This window comes from Eptatretus burgeri, chromosome 14, assembly GCF_056783735.1.
Source record: "Eptatretus burgeri isolate ZD-2024b chromosome 14, Ebu_testis_v1, whole genome shotgun sequence".
Taxonomy (NCBI): Eukaryota; Metazoa; Chordata; class Myxini; order Myxiniformes; family Myxinidae; genus Eptatretus; species Eptatretus burgeri.
In genome coordinates, this window is record NC_140974.1 from 1,600,064 (window position 1) to 1,615,410 (window position 15,347).

Below are 15,347 nucleotides of genomic sequence, written 5' to 3' on the forward strand. Positions count from 1 at the left end.
GTAAATTGATTATTAACTTTCCAACCAAGTAAATCGATTCTTACCTTTCCAACAAAGTCAGTCAGTTATTACCTTCCGAACAAAGAAAATCAATTATTAACTTTCAAAACAAGTAAATCGATTATTAACTCCCTAACCAAGTAAATCGATTATTAGCTTTCCAACCAAGTAAATCGATTCTTACCTTTCCAACAAAGTCAGTCAGTTATTACCTTCCAAACAAAGAAAATCAATTATTAACTTTCCAACCAAGTAAATTGATTATTAACTCCCTAACCAAGTAAATCGATGATTAGCTTTCCAACCAAGTAAATCGGTTATTACCTTTCCAACCAAGCAAATCGATTATTACCTTCCTAACCAAGTAAATTGATTATGAACTTTCCAACCAAGAAAATGGATTATTACCTTTCCAACCAAGTAAATCGATTACTAACTTTTCAACCAAGTAAATCGTCTGGTGTTGGCTTAGCGTTTAGGGTGGTGGCTTGGGATTCTAGGGTCCTGAGTTAGAGTCTTGTTGACCACTGAATTAACACAAGGTGGTTGATTTAGCGTGTAATCTTTGAGGTTGGCAAAATGAGAACCAGTGTACTGGTAGTAGTGGCACTGCATCAGCAGCATAGTTGCACTCCCAACCAATGATGCAACAACAGCCAAAAAGGCAACACATGATGGGAACGAAGTAAATCGATTATTACCTTTCCAAAGAACAAGAAGTGTGACATTCAAAGTTGAGATTCAGTTTCTTATTTGTCAATCGGAGAAGATGGGATTTTAAAACACCAATCTTTATGATTACATCATTTTACGAACAAGTCTTTGAAATAGCTATTTTTGTCTTTCATACTTTGCTGGAAGTCAGCATAATGCCATCAGCAGGGCGGAGGGAGAAAGTAGATGGAGACAGACAGACAAGGGATGCGGGAACCAGTTGAGGGGATCAGGAAACACAAGGGATGGACAATGTGGATACAAAAGCAACAATAAATATAACAATCAGAGATTGCAGACCCTCTCCAGGACTTGTTTTGTGTGATGTTTGTGTACTGGTGTTATGTTTTGTATTATGATGTATTATATTACGATGCTAACAATTTGTATGGGTGGGCTATGTCTCAATCTTTACCTTCTGGAAAACTTGAATTAAAAAAGAAAAACACTTTGAAAAAGTTTTACAAGACATTGTTGTCTCCTCTCAAAAAGAATTGGATGAAGCTGAAGTTGGATATTATTTTGAGGTTGATTTAAAATATCCAGAAGAACTTCATCACAAACATAAAGACCTACCTTATGCCCCTAATAAAGAAAGTCCAAGAAAAGAATGGTTAAGTGATTACCAACAGCCATTTAATATAAAAGGTAAATCTCCAAAAAAACTACTTACTACATTAAATGATAAAGAAAGTTATGTTTTGCATTGAGGAACTTGAGACAATATTTATCTGCTGGGTTGAGAGTGAGGACAATTCATAGGATTTTGAAATTTAAACAAAGTCATTGGTTAAAGAAGTATATTGATTTTCATAAAAAAAGGAGAACAGAAGCAAAAACAGATTTTGAGGACTTTTATAAATTAATGAGTGATGCTGTATTTGGAAAGACTATGGAAAATGTTTGGAATCAACAAAACATAAGACTTGCCACATCTTGGAAACAGACTTCAAAGTTAATTAATAGACCAAGTTTTGAGCGAGCGGAGGTGTTTTCAGAGAACTTTTGTGCTATTCATTTGAAAAAAGAGAGTATTGAAATGGATAAACCTATTTATATAGGAACAACAATTCTTGACTTGTCAAAGTCGTGAATGTATGATGATTACGATAATAATTTAAAATCAAAGTATAAGGATAATGTGTCATTGTTATATATGGATACAGATAGTTTTATATTCAAAATTAAGACAAGTGATGTATATGAGGATATGATTGATAATATTGATATATATGATACAAGTAATTATAAGTCAGGTGATGTGTTGTTTTCATCAAAGAATAAAAAGGATATTGGTAAGTTTAATGATGAATTTGGTGGAAAGGTCATGAGTGAATTTATGGGAATTACATCAAAGTCTTGTGCTTTCACGTATATTGATAATAATAACATTGAAAGGTGTGATAAGAAGCTAAAGGGAATAAAGAAAAATATAACTAAGGAAACAATAAACTTTAAACATTATTACAACTGTTTAACTTCAAAGAAGGAAGAGTACAGAAAAATTAATACAATAAAAAGTTATAAACATCAATTATATACAGAAGAGATAAATAAGAAAGCATTAGGAGCTTTTGATGATACAATATATATTTTAGAGTATGGAATCAATAGTCTCCCTTATGGTTATAAGTGTAAGTGTTAAGATATTGGGTTGGGAATTTTAACAGGCTACCGCCATCATTTTACTGATTTATAAATGATAGAACCAAGCAATAACCAAAGAGTGGATATGTAATCAGCCTTGGTATTTAAATGGGAAACACAAAGAATGTGAGAAATATCAAATAAAGTCTTATTGAAGAAATCACCGGGGTAAAAGTAGATAAAACAAAGAAGCGGATAAATTTAATTGCAAATAAGTTGGAGGATGTAAAGAAAAAAAATTAATATCCTTGAATGGACTGAAAACTTTGATGGTTATCAATTGAACAATGGAAAAACAATTTACTACAATCTCAAAATTATATGTGGCTTAGGAGGTGGTCAAATAAGAGCAATAAGAGAAGTTTATCATTTCATTTCTGCTCAACAAAGACACTTAAACCAAGAACCAAGTTATTCTTTGTGAATATATTCGATGGAAATGAATGTTTTAAGAAAATTAAGTTATTCCCTGAAGTAGAACATGGGCAAATATTCGTTGGTTCGCTCTTTGAGTGGAATGAAAATATAAAAGGACTGTGATTATGTTGGGGGGAAGAAGTGCTTTAATCAGTAAGTTTCAATCTTTCATAGTCTCAATTTTACATTTGCTTGTATGGGAGGGAAGGGGATAGGTGGGGAGAAAATCAGTCTCCTATTTTGAGCTTTTGGGGCTTGAGTCAGAAAGTTTTTCCCCATTCATTTGAATGGGTATCCCAGAAACCCCATTTATCATCTCCTTTTATATTTTAAACCCATAAGGTTTAAATTTATTTTAAATTTATGCATTTATTTATTCCATTTATTATTTATTATTTAATTTATTTTATTATTTAAATGTTTAAATGTATTATTTAAATATTATTTAAATAAATAATAAATAATAAATTTTATTATTTATTATTTATTATTTAAATGCATTTATTCCATCACTCATTATATTTCTTTTATCATCAAATGATGTTCGAGCTTTCTTACTAACAGTCCCTGAGAATATTTTACGTTTATAATTTCTAATAAGATTCATCTCTCCATAAACATCTTTTCTCTTCCATATACATTCAAGGTAATGTTAAAAGTTCATGGTCTCTTCAAATACACTCTTCTTTAGACCTTTAAATTTCTTTTCACATTTGAATTCATTTAACCCTCTCGTTAAGTATTAAAAAGCAGATGCCAAATAACCTTACACCTACAAATTCACTTTGTATCTTTTCACCGAACTCATCTTTAAATTTACCAATAACCTTTTTATTCTTATTCGAAAAGAGTGGGTTATTAGGATCATAATTACAAGTGTCTGTGGAGACTTAATTCCTTCGGTATCAGGTCTCTTCGGAGAATCCTTGGCTATCCCTGGTCGGACTTTGTGTCCAAGGAGCATTTGCTGAGAGAGACTCAAATGAGATTTGTTACCTGCATAGTCCGTGAGAATCAGCTGTGGCTGTATGGACATGTGGTTCGTTTTCCTGATGCTGATCCTGCTCATCAGATTCTTTCAGCGAGGAAGCCTCGTGAGTGGAGGCCAATGGGCTGTCCACCTGCCTCGTGGTTGCAGCAGGTTGATCAGCATCTCAAGATGGGGATGGGCCAGGCATCTGCCTGGGGGATGGCCAGATGGAGGCCCCTGGAGTACCGGCAAAAAGTAGTTGCAGCAACGTGCTGCTCCGTTGCATGCTCCCATACCTGACCTACTCATTCAAACCACGAGCACCTGCCATTATATTCAAGTTGGCAATTTGCATCTTTTTATGGGATAATCATGCAATCGCACATCCATTCTGTACTTCCTTGCCCCAAAATACAACATTTGTTCTTCTTCTTACATATGGCTTAATGAAGAACAACTCATAAATCCAAGTCCAGGTTTATGTACTGGAAAGTAAAACCAAGACAACTCTTCATTAATATTTTACAGAGTTTAGAATGAGTTTTTATGGTCCTCTTGTGGGATTCGTGTGTCTTGATGTACTTACTGTATATTCAGAGGTTGATATACATACTGTTCAAGCTCCTGCCTGAGCCAGAGAAATTCAAATAATAATCAGCAAACCAATGAATATATGCATATATATATATATATATATATATATATATATATATATATATATATATATATATATATATATATATATATATATATATATATATATATATATATATAACAATTGTTCATGTTCAGGGTATTAGGTATTTTACAAACACATTCATCGATATACATTATGGCCTTATGGGATAATTGAAAAGTACTCTATTTTCAAATGATCATTGTTCTTGATGTAACAGAATTAACTCTCCAAGTATAATTTGCAAATTTTCAATTTCAAAAAAATGAGGCATCAAATTGATCTTTATGCTTCACTCTTGTCAAATGTAACAGCCTCAAATTGTGCATCAACACCCAGGAATACGGAAGTTAGCAACCAATAACCATAGTAACATGTATTGGGAATTCTGATGTACCCTGTAAAAAGACTTCCAAACAAAGAAACTAAATCGTCAAGTGAAAATAATACAAATGACATGACAGTATCAAAATTGGAGAAAAGCAGCTGCAGTTTTGTTTCCCTAATGAAGACAATGATGACCAAAAGGAAAAGTTGGAGGCCATTTGGGCTGTCCAGGTGATCTGGGATAGCAAATGTCATGTATTCCTCAGTTGGATTCAGCAGCCAGATGATCAAGTTCAGCCATGGCTGCTCGCCCACCACTTTCCGCCAATGAGCCGAGTACATTCCAGACAGATACCCGGCCAGCCGCACCACCCGTTGCCAGCAGCTGTCCATCGCGAGGAGACCATGAGAGCTGGTACAAAGCAAGGCCCTCTGTACATCCACGTATGCGCAAAATAGGGAGTGTGGACTCTGATCTGATGTTGAAGAAAAGGAGGTCTCCTGCCAGTTGGCCAAAAGGGCACAGTGTTATACCGAATGTGAATTGTATTGAATTGTGCAGCATCTCATATGCCGATTTGTAACTGTCTTTCTGTGTGGAAGGTATGATGATGCAGATAACTTTGTCATAGCGTTGTTGTGGTGCAATGACATACAAGTCCACTTGTAGAGAAATCAACTGACCTTGAGCGGTAGCAGCAACACACAATAAGGGCCTGACCGGTGACCAGGCTGCAGAAAAGACGTAGGAAGGGCATGGAAAGCGACATAATGGTCGGGGCTGCAGTAGAGAGTATACCCGAAGGTCTGGATCCGCACCAGCACACAGTACGATATTCCTGTATGTGCATATTTTATGGTTATCACCGTGTTTCAGTCCTACCTGGACATATATCTATAAAGCAATCCAGGTGTACCCACACATGGCTAATGCATCAAGACATGACATGATTTTAATTCAACAAAACAATTTCCAACCACGTGCAAAATGAATAAACACAAACATGGGAAAATGAACCAATTATAAAACTTGATGTTTTGGGAGAGGAACATACCATAGCAAGTTATTTCACAAATACACTGAACAGCACATTTCATGAGCATTACTTTCCCCACAACTCTCTGATGAAACAACCAGACTCAGTTGTGTAATGGTTAGAACATCCACTCCAAGTCTGGGAGTTCCGTGGTTCAAACCACGGCCGAGTCATGCCAAAGACTTTAAGAATGGTACGTGCTGCTGCCTTGCTTGATGCTCAGCATTTAAAAAGGATAGAGCACAGCCAAACAACCATAGGTTCGCAAGCATTTAGAAGCTGGCCTCCAAAGCCAGCCACTAACTGGACATCCTCTGTTGTGCAAAGTCCTTCCTTGGCACACCTGAGCTCCTGACCACATACAAAGCTTTCATCCACAGCCTGATGGAGTACTGCTCACCCCTCTGGGCTGGTGCACCTGCATTTCACTTTTCTCAGCTTCATGCTCTGGAAACCAAGGCATTAAGGATCAATGGTACCTCCCACGATGAAGCTGTCTTTGGGTCTCACTCTCTCACCGCAGGCAGGTCAGTGGTCTTTCCGTCTTCTCCCATCTCCTCTCCGGTCTCGCTCCCCTGCTCTGTCTGGGATTTGTCCCCCCTATATTTCCACAGGGCACTCATGGTCCGCTAGCAACACCCTTCTGGTAAAACTACCAAAATCAATAATCACTGTTCAAGAGGTGGGGAAAAAGAGGAATGAAAGGGTGAAGGTGAACAAACTCCCACACTCTCTTCAATCCCACTCTAACATCCAGGTCTTCAAAACAGTTGCTCACCACCACCTATCTTCCCCCATCCAAATCCTCAATCTTTTCTACCCCCGTTAATCCACCCCAAACTCACCTCCTTCAAATTCCCTGCTTTCCTTTCTGAAAGTCCCTGTAGTGTCCATCTTGTATACCCCGTGTTCCCTACTCCATCCCTCTCCCTCCCACAGATCTCCTAATGTCTCTGTTCCCCGCTGTTTTGTGCTTCGCTCTCCCACCCCTCGTCTCCTTTCTCTTTGTTATACGTTCTGTATGTTAGCTCTTATATGAGCCTCGTCATTGTATACAATAACAAAGAAGCATTGTGCAGGCTATGATGGGAAAATGGCATCCTACATCGAACTTCCTTAAAAGGGAACTTCTATTATCTACACCAACAAATGTCGGTGTGTTGTGTGTGTGTGTGTGTGTGTGTGTGTGTGTGTGTGTGTGTGTGTGTGTGTGTGTGTGTGTGTGTGTGTGCATGTGTCTGTCCTCCATAACTACAAAACTATGAAACCAAAACAACCTGAAACTTTGCATGCATACTAAAGGAACTCCAAGGAAGTGCATGAGAGAAAATTGGGTGTTTGGGTTAATTAAACACCACTTTTGAAGATAATTAACGTCCTTATTTAATTATATCCTTTATCAAGGCGTCATCCTTGGTCAGTCCTCTGTCAGATTGCTGGGGTCTTAATTCGCCATTTTGTTTGGCCTGTTCAAACATACAAAATTTGGATTTTTTGATTTTGGAATTTGATTTGGAAACACAATCTACTCTCATTGACTATTTAATGTTTATAATCGAAATATTACATATGATTTGAGAATCGGATCTTGCAGACTAAATAAGTGCAACAAACTGGAGTGCAATGTGAAAATTTTAACAAATTAGCGATTTTTATAACTAAGTGCATTTATTTCAGGAAAGCATTAAGCTGAATTTTTTTCTTCTGTTCGGACAATTATATTTAGTGACGAAAAGATGAAGGAATGTGCAGAAAGTGTAACTTCATTGGGAGCAATGCCATTCTCTCCAAACTGTTTTTGCAAGCCATGGCAATACAGTCCACATGGGTCCTTTTTGTCGGCAATTACTTACGCAGTTTTCTTGTTCACCGTTTTGTGCGATCTGCTTTCATGACAATATTAATACAAATGTACTAATAGTTGCTACAATATATTAATAGTCGGCAGCTGCCGAAAACGAAGAGGTATGGAGACAGCACACAGGGATGTGGTAGAAATATGTACTAATGACTCTCCGTGAGGTGTGTGCATGCCTGCATGCTTGGTTACATTTGTGCAGTACGCTGGTTTCGCAAGCGTGCAAACTGAACTCGAACTTGCACCCATGCCTGTGGTGTGTGGTGCTGTAGAGGAGGTTATGTGGCTGTCTCACAAACCATATGCTTCTGCACATGGGGAGCAGACGTGCTGCAGCACCGAAGCCACGTGGGGAGCAGATGTGCTGCAGCACCGAAGCCATGTGGGGAGCAGATGTGCGGCATCACAGAATCGTCAGCCAACATCCAAAAAGGAAAATAAAACAAATGAAAAAGCATGCAGGTGAGTGACCCAAAACAATGAAGAAGCATGGTAATTTTGTGTGCCGACAGACATCAAAGCCGAAACCCCAGGAAAAAAAAACAAAATCACAAAACCGTTGGAAAGCGTCTGCAAATGAAAATATAAATAAATGAAAAACAAAAATGAAAACAAATAAATGAAAAATCAAATGCAGGTGGGTGACCCAATACAATGGGGAAGCACGGTCTGTATACTTACACAATGTGTAAGAACACCCCACTAATATATAGTGTGTGTGTGTGTGTGTGTGTGTGTGTGTGTATGTATATGTATGTATGTATGTATGTATGTATGTATGTATGTATGTATGTATGTGTATATATATATATATATATATATATATATATATATATATATATATATATATATATATATATATATATATATATATATATATATATATATATATATATATATATATATATATATATATATATATATATATATATATATATACATAACCGGGCGTAGTGGCATGCACCTGTAATCCGGCTACTCGGAGGCTTGGGTTGGAGGATCGCTTGAGGACGGGGGCTCTGCGCTGGGCCGCGCTATGAGAGGGTGTAGGGCAGCCCGGAATCATGGCGAAACCCAATCCTTATGCCTGTGTCGTAAGAGGCGACCAGGGTTGCGTCAGGAAGGGCATCTGGCGTAAAACCTGTGCCAAATCAGTATGCGGATCATAACGGATGATCCGCTGTGGCGACCCCTAACGGGAGCAGCCGAAAGACGAACAACAACATATATATATATATATATATATATATATATATATATATATATATATATATATATACACATACCGTATTTTCACGACCAAAAGGCGCACCGTGCCAAAAGGCGCAGTCTCAGTTGTGTGTGCCGTTCCTGTATTTGACACACACATAAGGCGCTCCTCACGATAGGGCGCGGGTTTTATATGAATATCCTCTACTACGTACGTCCGCCGTACAACAACACACTCACACAAGCACACAAGTGTGCGTATTTAAAAATAGATCGGGAGCAAAATTGAGTTTGGTTGTGCTTTATTAAAGTATTAGTTACAAAAATACTAAAACAATCAAATACCGGTAATAGTCTTTAATCAAATCCATCGAAATCCTCATCCTCTGTTTCGGAATCGAACTGCGCTAAACCCAACCTAGCAGGTCCACCTTCCTCGCCGTCAGAGTCACTTTCTGCACCGTGCGGCTCCTCCGAAATGATGCCGGCTTTAGCGAAAGCTCGGACAACAGTGCCAGCAGACACGTTAGCCCAGGCATCAACAATCCAGTGGCAAACTGTGGCGTAACTCGCCCGGCACTGCCTTCCACCCTTTGTGAAGCTGTGCTCTCCTTCGGTCATCCACCGCTCCCACGCCGCTCGCAGCCTCACTTTGAACGGCCGGTTCACGCCGATGTCCAGCGGTTGGAGTTCCTTTGTCAAGCCTCCCGGAATCACAGCAAGCGTAGCGTTCATCTGCTTCACTTGTATTTTCACGTCGTCGGTGAGATGAGCACGCATAGAGTCATAAATCAGGAGCGAAGGTGATGCGTGGAAAAAACCACCCGGTCTTCTTACATACACCTGCCTCAGCCACTCCTTCATCATTCCCTCGTCCATCCAGCCCTTTTCATTTGCCTTGATAATGACGCCTGCTGGAAACGTCTCTTTAGGCAAAGTCTTCCTCTTGAAAATTACCATCGGCGGCAGTTTCTGTCCATCGGCGTGGCATCGGCGGCGTGTCTCTTTGCCATTTTCGGGGTTGTTAAAACAGCAATGTTCTGCATACCGCACATACCTGTTCTTTTATACATAAGCCACGCCCACATTTACCCCCAGTTCTAATGTTCACAAATACGTCCGCCTTACAATGACGACACACAAAGGGCGCACTGCACTATAGGGCGCGTCGCACATTTTGACAAAAATCTAAGACGTTTATATGCGCCTTATAGTCGTGAAAATACGGTATGTGTCGCTGCAGGCTATGAGTTTTTTGGCTGGGAATTTGATCGGAATCCTGAGTTTGACATTGAGGAAATTCTCTGATATCCATCCCCAACATTAGATGAGCTTATTCCATTGCACACAGATCTTTCTCAGCTACAAGTCAAAGGCCAATTCTTACAAAAATGCAAACTGCCCTCAGGGCATAAGACAAACAAAGCCACAATGGGCCCCAACCAAGAATGGACCTGAGGGCACTTCAATAAACTGATGATTTATCAAACCAGAGTGTATCGTGGTCAAATCCAGCATCAGACCTGCCATTTATGATAAGAAATAAAAAAAAAATATTGCCCATCATTTTGAAGTTGATTAATAATGCTTTGGAAAAAAAATGAAGTGAGTAAATGCTGAAGTGTTGGAAAAAAAATGTGAGTAAACGCCGTTTGTGTGTGTTTATGCAGGAATACATACAACACAGCGTATAAGCCTTTAATACTTTGATAGTTAGGTGTAAGCTCAGTGTAACTGTGGTAGTCAGTGTTAGTGCAGTATAACCATTATATAGTTAAGCCTGGTGTTGCCTTAGTGGTTCAGGTGGCTGGCTTTGGATCCTAGGGTCCTGAATTCAAGTCCCGTTGGCTGCTGAATTAACACCAGGTGGGGTCGACTCAGCCCGTCATCCTTCCGAGGTCGGCGAAATGAGTACCAGTGTACTGGTAGAGGGGCACAGCATCAGCAGCACAGCCTCGCTCCAAGAAATGAGAGCTACCCGGCATCTAAAGCTGCAATATGCAAGAACAGAGATTAGAAAGTTAGGAATGAAGCGTTAACTAAATGTGTTAGAACATGGAAATCTCATGGAAATGAAAATTTACTTCTGCAGGTGAGTTTTTAGGTGATTAATGAAAATTGATGTGGATGGGCCATCTGAAATTATTTACCACATGTTTCACATTAGGCACTCCTTTTATTCAATGCCCCTTCAAAATGTTTATAAATAAATAAGATCAACCTCGCAATCTCCACCATGTGACTGGTAACGCAGTGACAATGAAGTGACGAGCATATGCGCAGAGAGTAGCACAAAGCTACGCAGTGATGCTCAGTATCGATAGTGTATTATGATGAGAATGTCCACTCAAAGCTCAAACCATTACGTGTGTGTGTGTGTGTGTGTGTGTGTGTGTGTGTGTGTGTGTGTGTGTGTGTGTGTGTGTGTGTGTGTGTGTGTGTGTGTGTGTGTGTGTGTATGTGGATGCTTGTTTGCTTATTTCAGTTCAATTATGAACCTTGAAACACACACACACAAAAAAAAACATGGAAGAAGCTTATTGGGTATGAACTGAGGAGCAGCAATAACTCCGTCCGTGTGCCATACGGCATATATACCTACTGAATTCACGGATGTAGAATCCATATAATGAAAGATACTGTGGCTCTACCTGCTTTTCTCTGTACTTTACCTCCTGTTACTCCACTCGACACGTGTATATGTGCAATCAGATTATCTGAGCTCAGCAGCACTTTGGGTGGTGTATAACTAAAACCTTTTCGCAGCTCGGCGCGATCTATTTACCGAGTTTGTGCTCCCTTTGGCGTGCAACTTCGGTGGTCTTTGTTTATAAATATAATATAATCACATCCCACCAGACATCAAATGAAAATTAGTCACAAACACATCACTGAGATATATTTATTTTGATGTAGTGTTCATTCATTCATCATCATTGTCAACAAGTCTACAAGCTCGTGTCTCAAGTCAAGTCCCAAGTAACAAAATTTGCGACGAGTCGCCATCTCTGCCTCATGCTGCCTTCCCCTCCCCTCACGCTGCCTTCCCTTCGCCTCCTATCACGCTGCCTTCCTTTCCCCTCCCATCACGCTGCCTTCCCTTACCCTCCCATCATGCTGCCTTCCCTTCCCCTCCCATCATGCTGCCTTCCCTTCCCATCACACTGCTTTCCCTTCCCCTCCCATCACGCTGTCTTCCCTTCCCCTCCCATCACGCTGTCTTCCCTTCCCCTCCCATCACGCTGTCTTCCCTTCCCCTCCCATCACGCTGTCTTCCCTTCCCCTCCCATCACGCTGTCTTCCCTTCCCCTCCCATCACGCTGCCTTCCCTTCCCCTCCCATCACGCTGCCTTCCCTTCCCTCTCCTTATGCTATCCTCCTCACAAATCCCCTCCACCACTGTACAACTCTCGAGAGGTCGAGGAGAGGAAGGGGTGTCAAAGAATGTGAATTGGACAAATTAAAGATAATTTGTTTTGTTTTTTTTAGCAGTCAGGACTGCTGCTCGGATCAATTCCACAATTCGGCTCACACTAAGAGATTCCAGAGTTTATTGAATGTGTGGAAATTGAATAAAGGCACGAATCCTGGTGCAGTTTTTTTTTTTTTTTCTTGTATACCTTGGTCGAGGCTCGTATGAGAGCTAACACACAACTCACAGCAAGGAGGCATGAGACAAGAGGGGCGGGAGTGGAAGGGACAAAACAGTGGGGAACAGACACATTAGGTGAACTGTGGAAGGGAGAGGGATGGGGATGGGACGGGGAATATGGCGAAGAGAAGATGGACATTTCAGGGACTTTCAGGAAGGAGAGCAGGAGAAATGAAGGAAGAGGGCTTGGGTGGATTATCGGGGGTAGAAAAGATCGAGGATTTGGATGGGGGAAGATAAGAGGTGGTGGTGAACAGCTGTTTTGAAAGCCTGGAGGGAAGAATGGGAAAGAATAGAGTGAGGAAGTTTATTCCAAAGGCGGGAAAAAAGAGGAATGAAAGAGTGAAGATGAGCAGTGATTCGTGATTTTGGTAGTTTTACCAGAAGGGGGTTGTTGGCGGACCTTGAGCGCCCTGTGGAAATGTGGTGGGGACAAATCGCAGAGAGAGCAGGGGGGCAAGGCTGGAGAGGAGTCGGTAGAAGACAGAAAGACCACCGACCAACCTGCGGTGATTGAGTGAGAGGCCCAAAGACTCAGCTTCATTGCGGGAGATGCCGATGATCTTAAATGCCCTGGTTTCGACAGCGTGAAGCCGAGAAAGGTGGGAGGCAGGAGCACCAGCCCAGAGGGGAGAGCAGTACTCCATCAGGCTACGGACAAAAGCTTTGTAAGTGGTCAGGAGCTCAAGAGGGCCCAGGAAGGACTTAGCACGACGGAGGATTCCCAGTCGGCGACTGGCTTTTGAGGCGAGGTTGGAAATGTGACTTTCCCAGGAAAGGTCATGGCAGATAGTGAGACCTAGAAGCTTGAAAGAAAAGACTTCTTCCAGAGGATTGTTGAGAAAGTGGATGGGGGGTTTTGTAAACGGTCCTTTCGAAGAGACATAGTGAGAGTGTGAGATTTGTCTGGATTGAAAGACATGTTCCACGTGTTGGACCAGTTTGTGATTTTATCCAGATCTGCAGTGAGTGAAGAAGCTGCTGCTTGCCGGTCTGAGGGATGACAGATGGTACGGCAGAGGGTGGAGTCGTCGGCAAAGAGAAATAGAGGATTTTCCAGAGAGTCCGAGAGATCATTGATGAAAACCAGAAAAAGAACAGGGCCCAGAACGCTACCTAGAGGAACTCCAGCCTGCACAGGAAGAGGGGATGAAAGAACTCCATTTAGGGCCACACGTTGACTGCGACAGGAGAGGAAGTCTGCGAGCCATGAGTGGAGATGGCCTTGAATACCATGGGAAGAGAGTTTGGTGAGTAGTGCAGGGTGCCAGACTGTGTCAAAAGCACGTGATATGTCCAGGGATACGGCTCGGATTTCCTGTCTGGCATTGAGGACCTCCATCCATTGATGGGAGAGCAGAAGCAGCATATCCAGGGTAGAGTGACCTGGTCTGAAACCAAATTGATGATTGGAAATCAAGCCATTGGAGAAGAGGAAGGATTTCATATCTGAGGCGATGATGGATTCCATCACCTTGCTGATGATTGGGAGAAGGCTGATTGGTCTGTAGTTATAGGGATCTGTTTTTGCACCTTTTTATGCAGGGCAGTGATGTTAGCAGATTTCCAAGCAGATGGCAGATGACCATGGGCAAATGAGAGGGTGAATAGAACAGAGAGAGGGTGAGCAAGAGCAGAAGAGCAGGCTTTGAGGACACGTGGGCTGATGCCGTCTGGACCAGTTGCAGAATCTGACTCGAGGTTTGAAAGCAAGCTCTCCACCTTGTAAGGAGAAAAGGATACAGAGTCCAGGGACAGTTGGGTGCGACTGGGTAAAGTGGGTAGAGATAGTGATGGGTTTAGGACACAAGATTTAGCTGCAAACACCGAGTTTAGACATTCAGCTTTATCACGTGTGGAATCAGCAGTGCGGCCATTTGAGGTATGGGAGGGGATGGAGGGGGAACATACACCAGAAACAGATTTGATTAAACGCCACCAGGATTTTGAGGAGGGAGAGAGGTTTGAGAGTTCAGACTTGAGATGAGAAAGATGTTGTTTTCTGGCTCTCCTGAGGGTAGATACACACTTGTTCCGAGCTTTGTGGAAAGAACTGAGATTGCCCTCAGTTGGGTTTGCTTTCCATGAGGCAAAGGCAAGTTGTTTCAGGACAACTGCCTCGCCACAAGCTTCAGTAAACCAAGGGCGGGAGGAAGGGTAAGACAACTGAACACGAGAGGGGATAAATCTGTGCATGAGGGAGAGCAAGTTTCTTTGAAAGAATTCCCAGGATGAGTTGATGTTTGAGAAAGTAGTGATAGGAGACCAGTCTGTCAGTTTGATGGCTGCTCGGAGACCCTGCCAGTCGGCTTGAGTGAAATGCCAGACTCGACGGCGGTGAGGTGGTTCTCTGATAACAGCCAGAGAGATGTCCACTTTAACAAGGACGTGGTCAGAAGAACCAATTGGAGCGAAGGAAGAGCAGCAGATATTGTCAGGGAAATTTGTCAAAATCAGATCCAGAAGAGATGGAGTGCCATTGGTTGAGATCTGGGTCGGGAAGTTGACCGATTGAGTCAGTCCCAATGTGTCGCAGAAAGCTTTTGCTGAGGTGCCATGGCAGGTGAGAGAGGTACCCACACCTAGCCAACTGGCGTGTTGACAATTGAAGTCACCACATAAGAGGAAGAGAGAGTTTGGATGAGAAGATAGAAGATGGTCCATGTTTTCGGATAGTGAGGTGTAGATGGAGTCATCACTGTTCGGTGGACGGTACAGTACACATATAAACATGAGGTGGGAGTGGAGGGGAAGCCGAAGCCAGAGGTATTCCTGGGGGTGTGGGGGAGTGAGAGCAGTGCATGGAGAGTGAGGAATAGAGTCTTTGATGAAGAGAGCAA

General features: G+C 41.5%; 1 protein-coding gene across 5 annotated transcripts in view; it reads right to left on the minus strand.

Annotated features, from left to right (window-relative positions):
* Nucleotides 1–4,209: 4,209 nt before the first annotated feature.
* The window catches only part of DYNC2I2 (dynein 2 intermediate chain 2), a 44,397-nt gene continuing 33,259 nt past the window's right edge, over nt 4,210–15,347 (minus strand). For all 5 annotated transcript variants that reach the window (XM_085855683.1, XM_085855679.1, XM_085855682.1 and 2 more), the window contains 2 exons: nt 5,436–5,590; nt 4,210–5,252 (listed from right to left, as the gene is read on the minus strand). In XM_085855683.1, the coding sequence (XP_085711809.1) occupies nt 5,045–5,252; nt 5,436–5,590 (363 nt within the window). In that variant the 3' untranslated portion in view covers nt 4,210–5,044. The remainder of the gene's footprint in view (nt 5,253–5,435; nt 5,591–15,347) is intronic.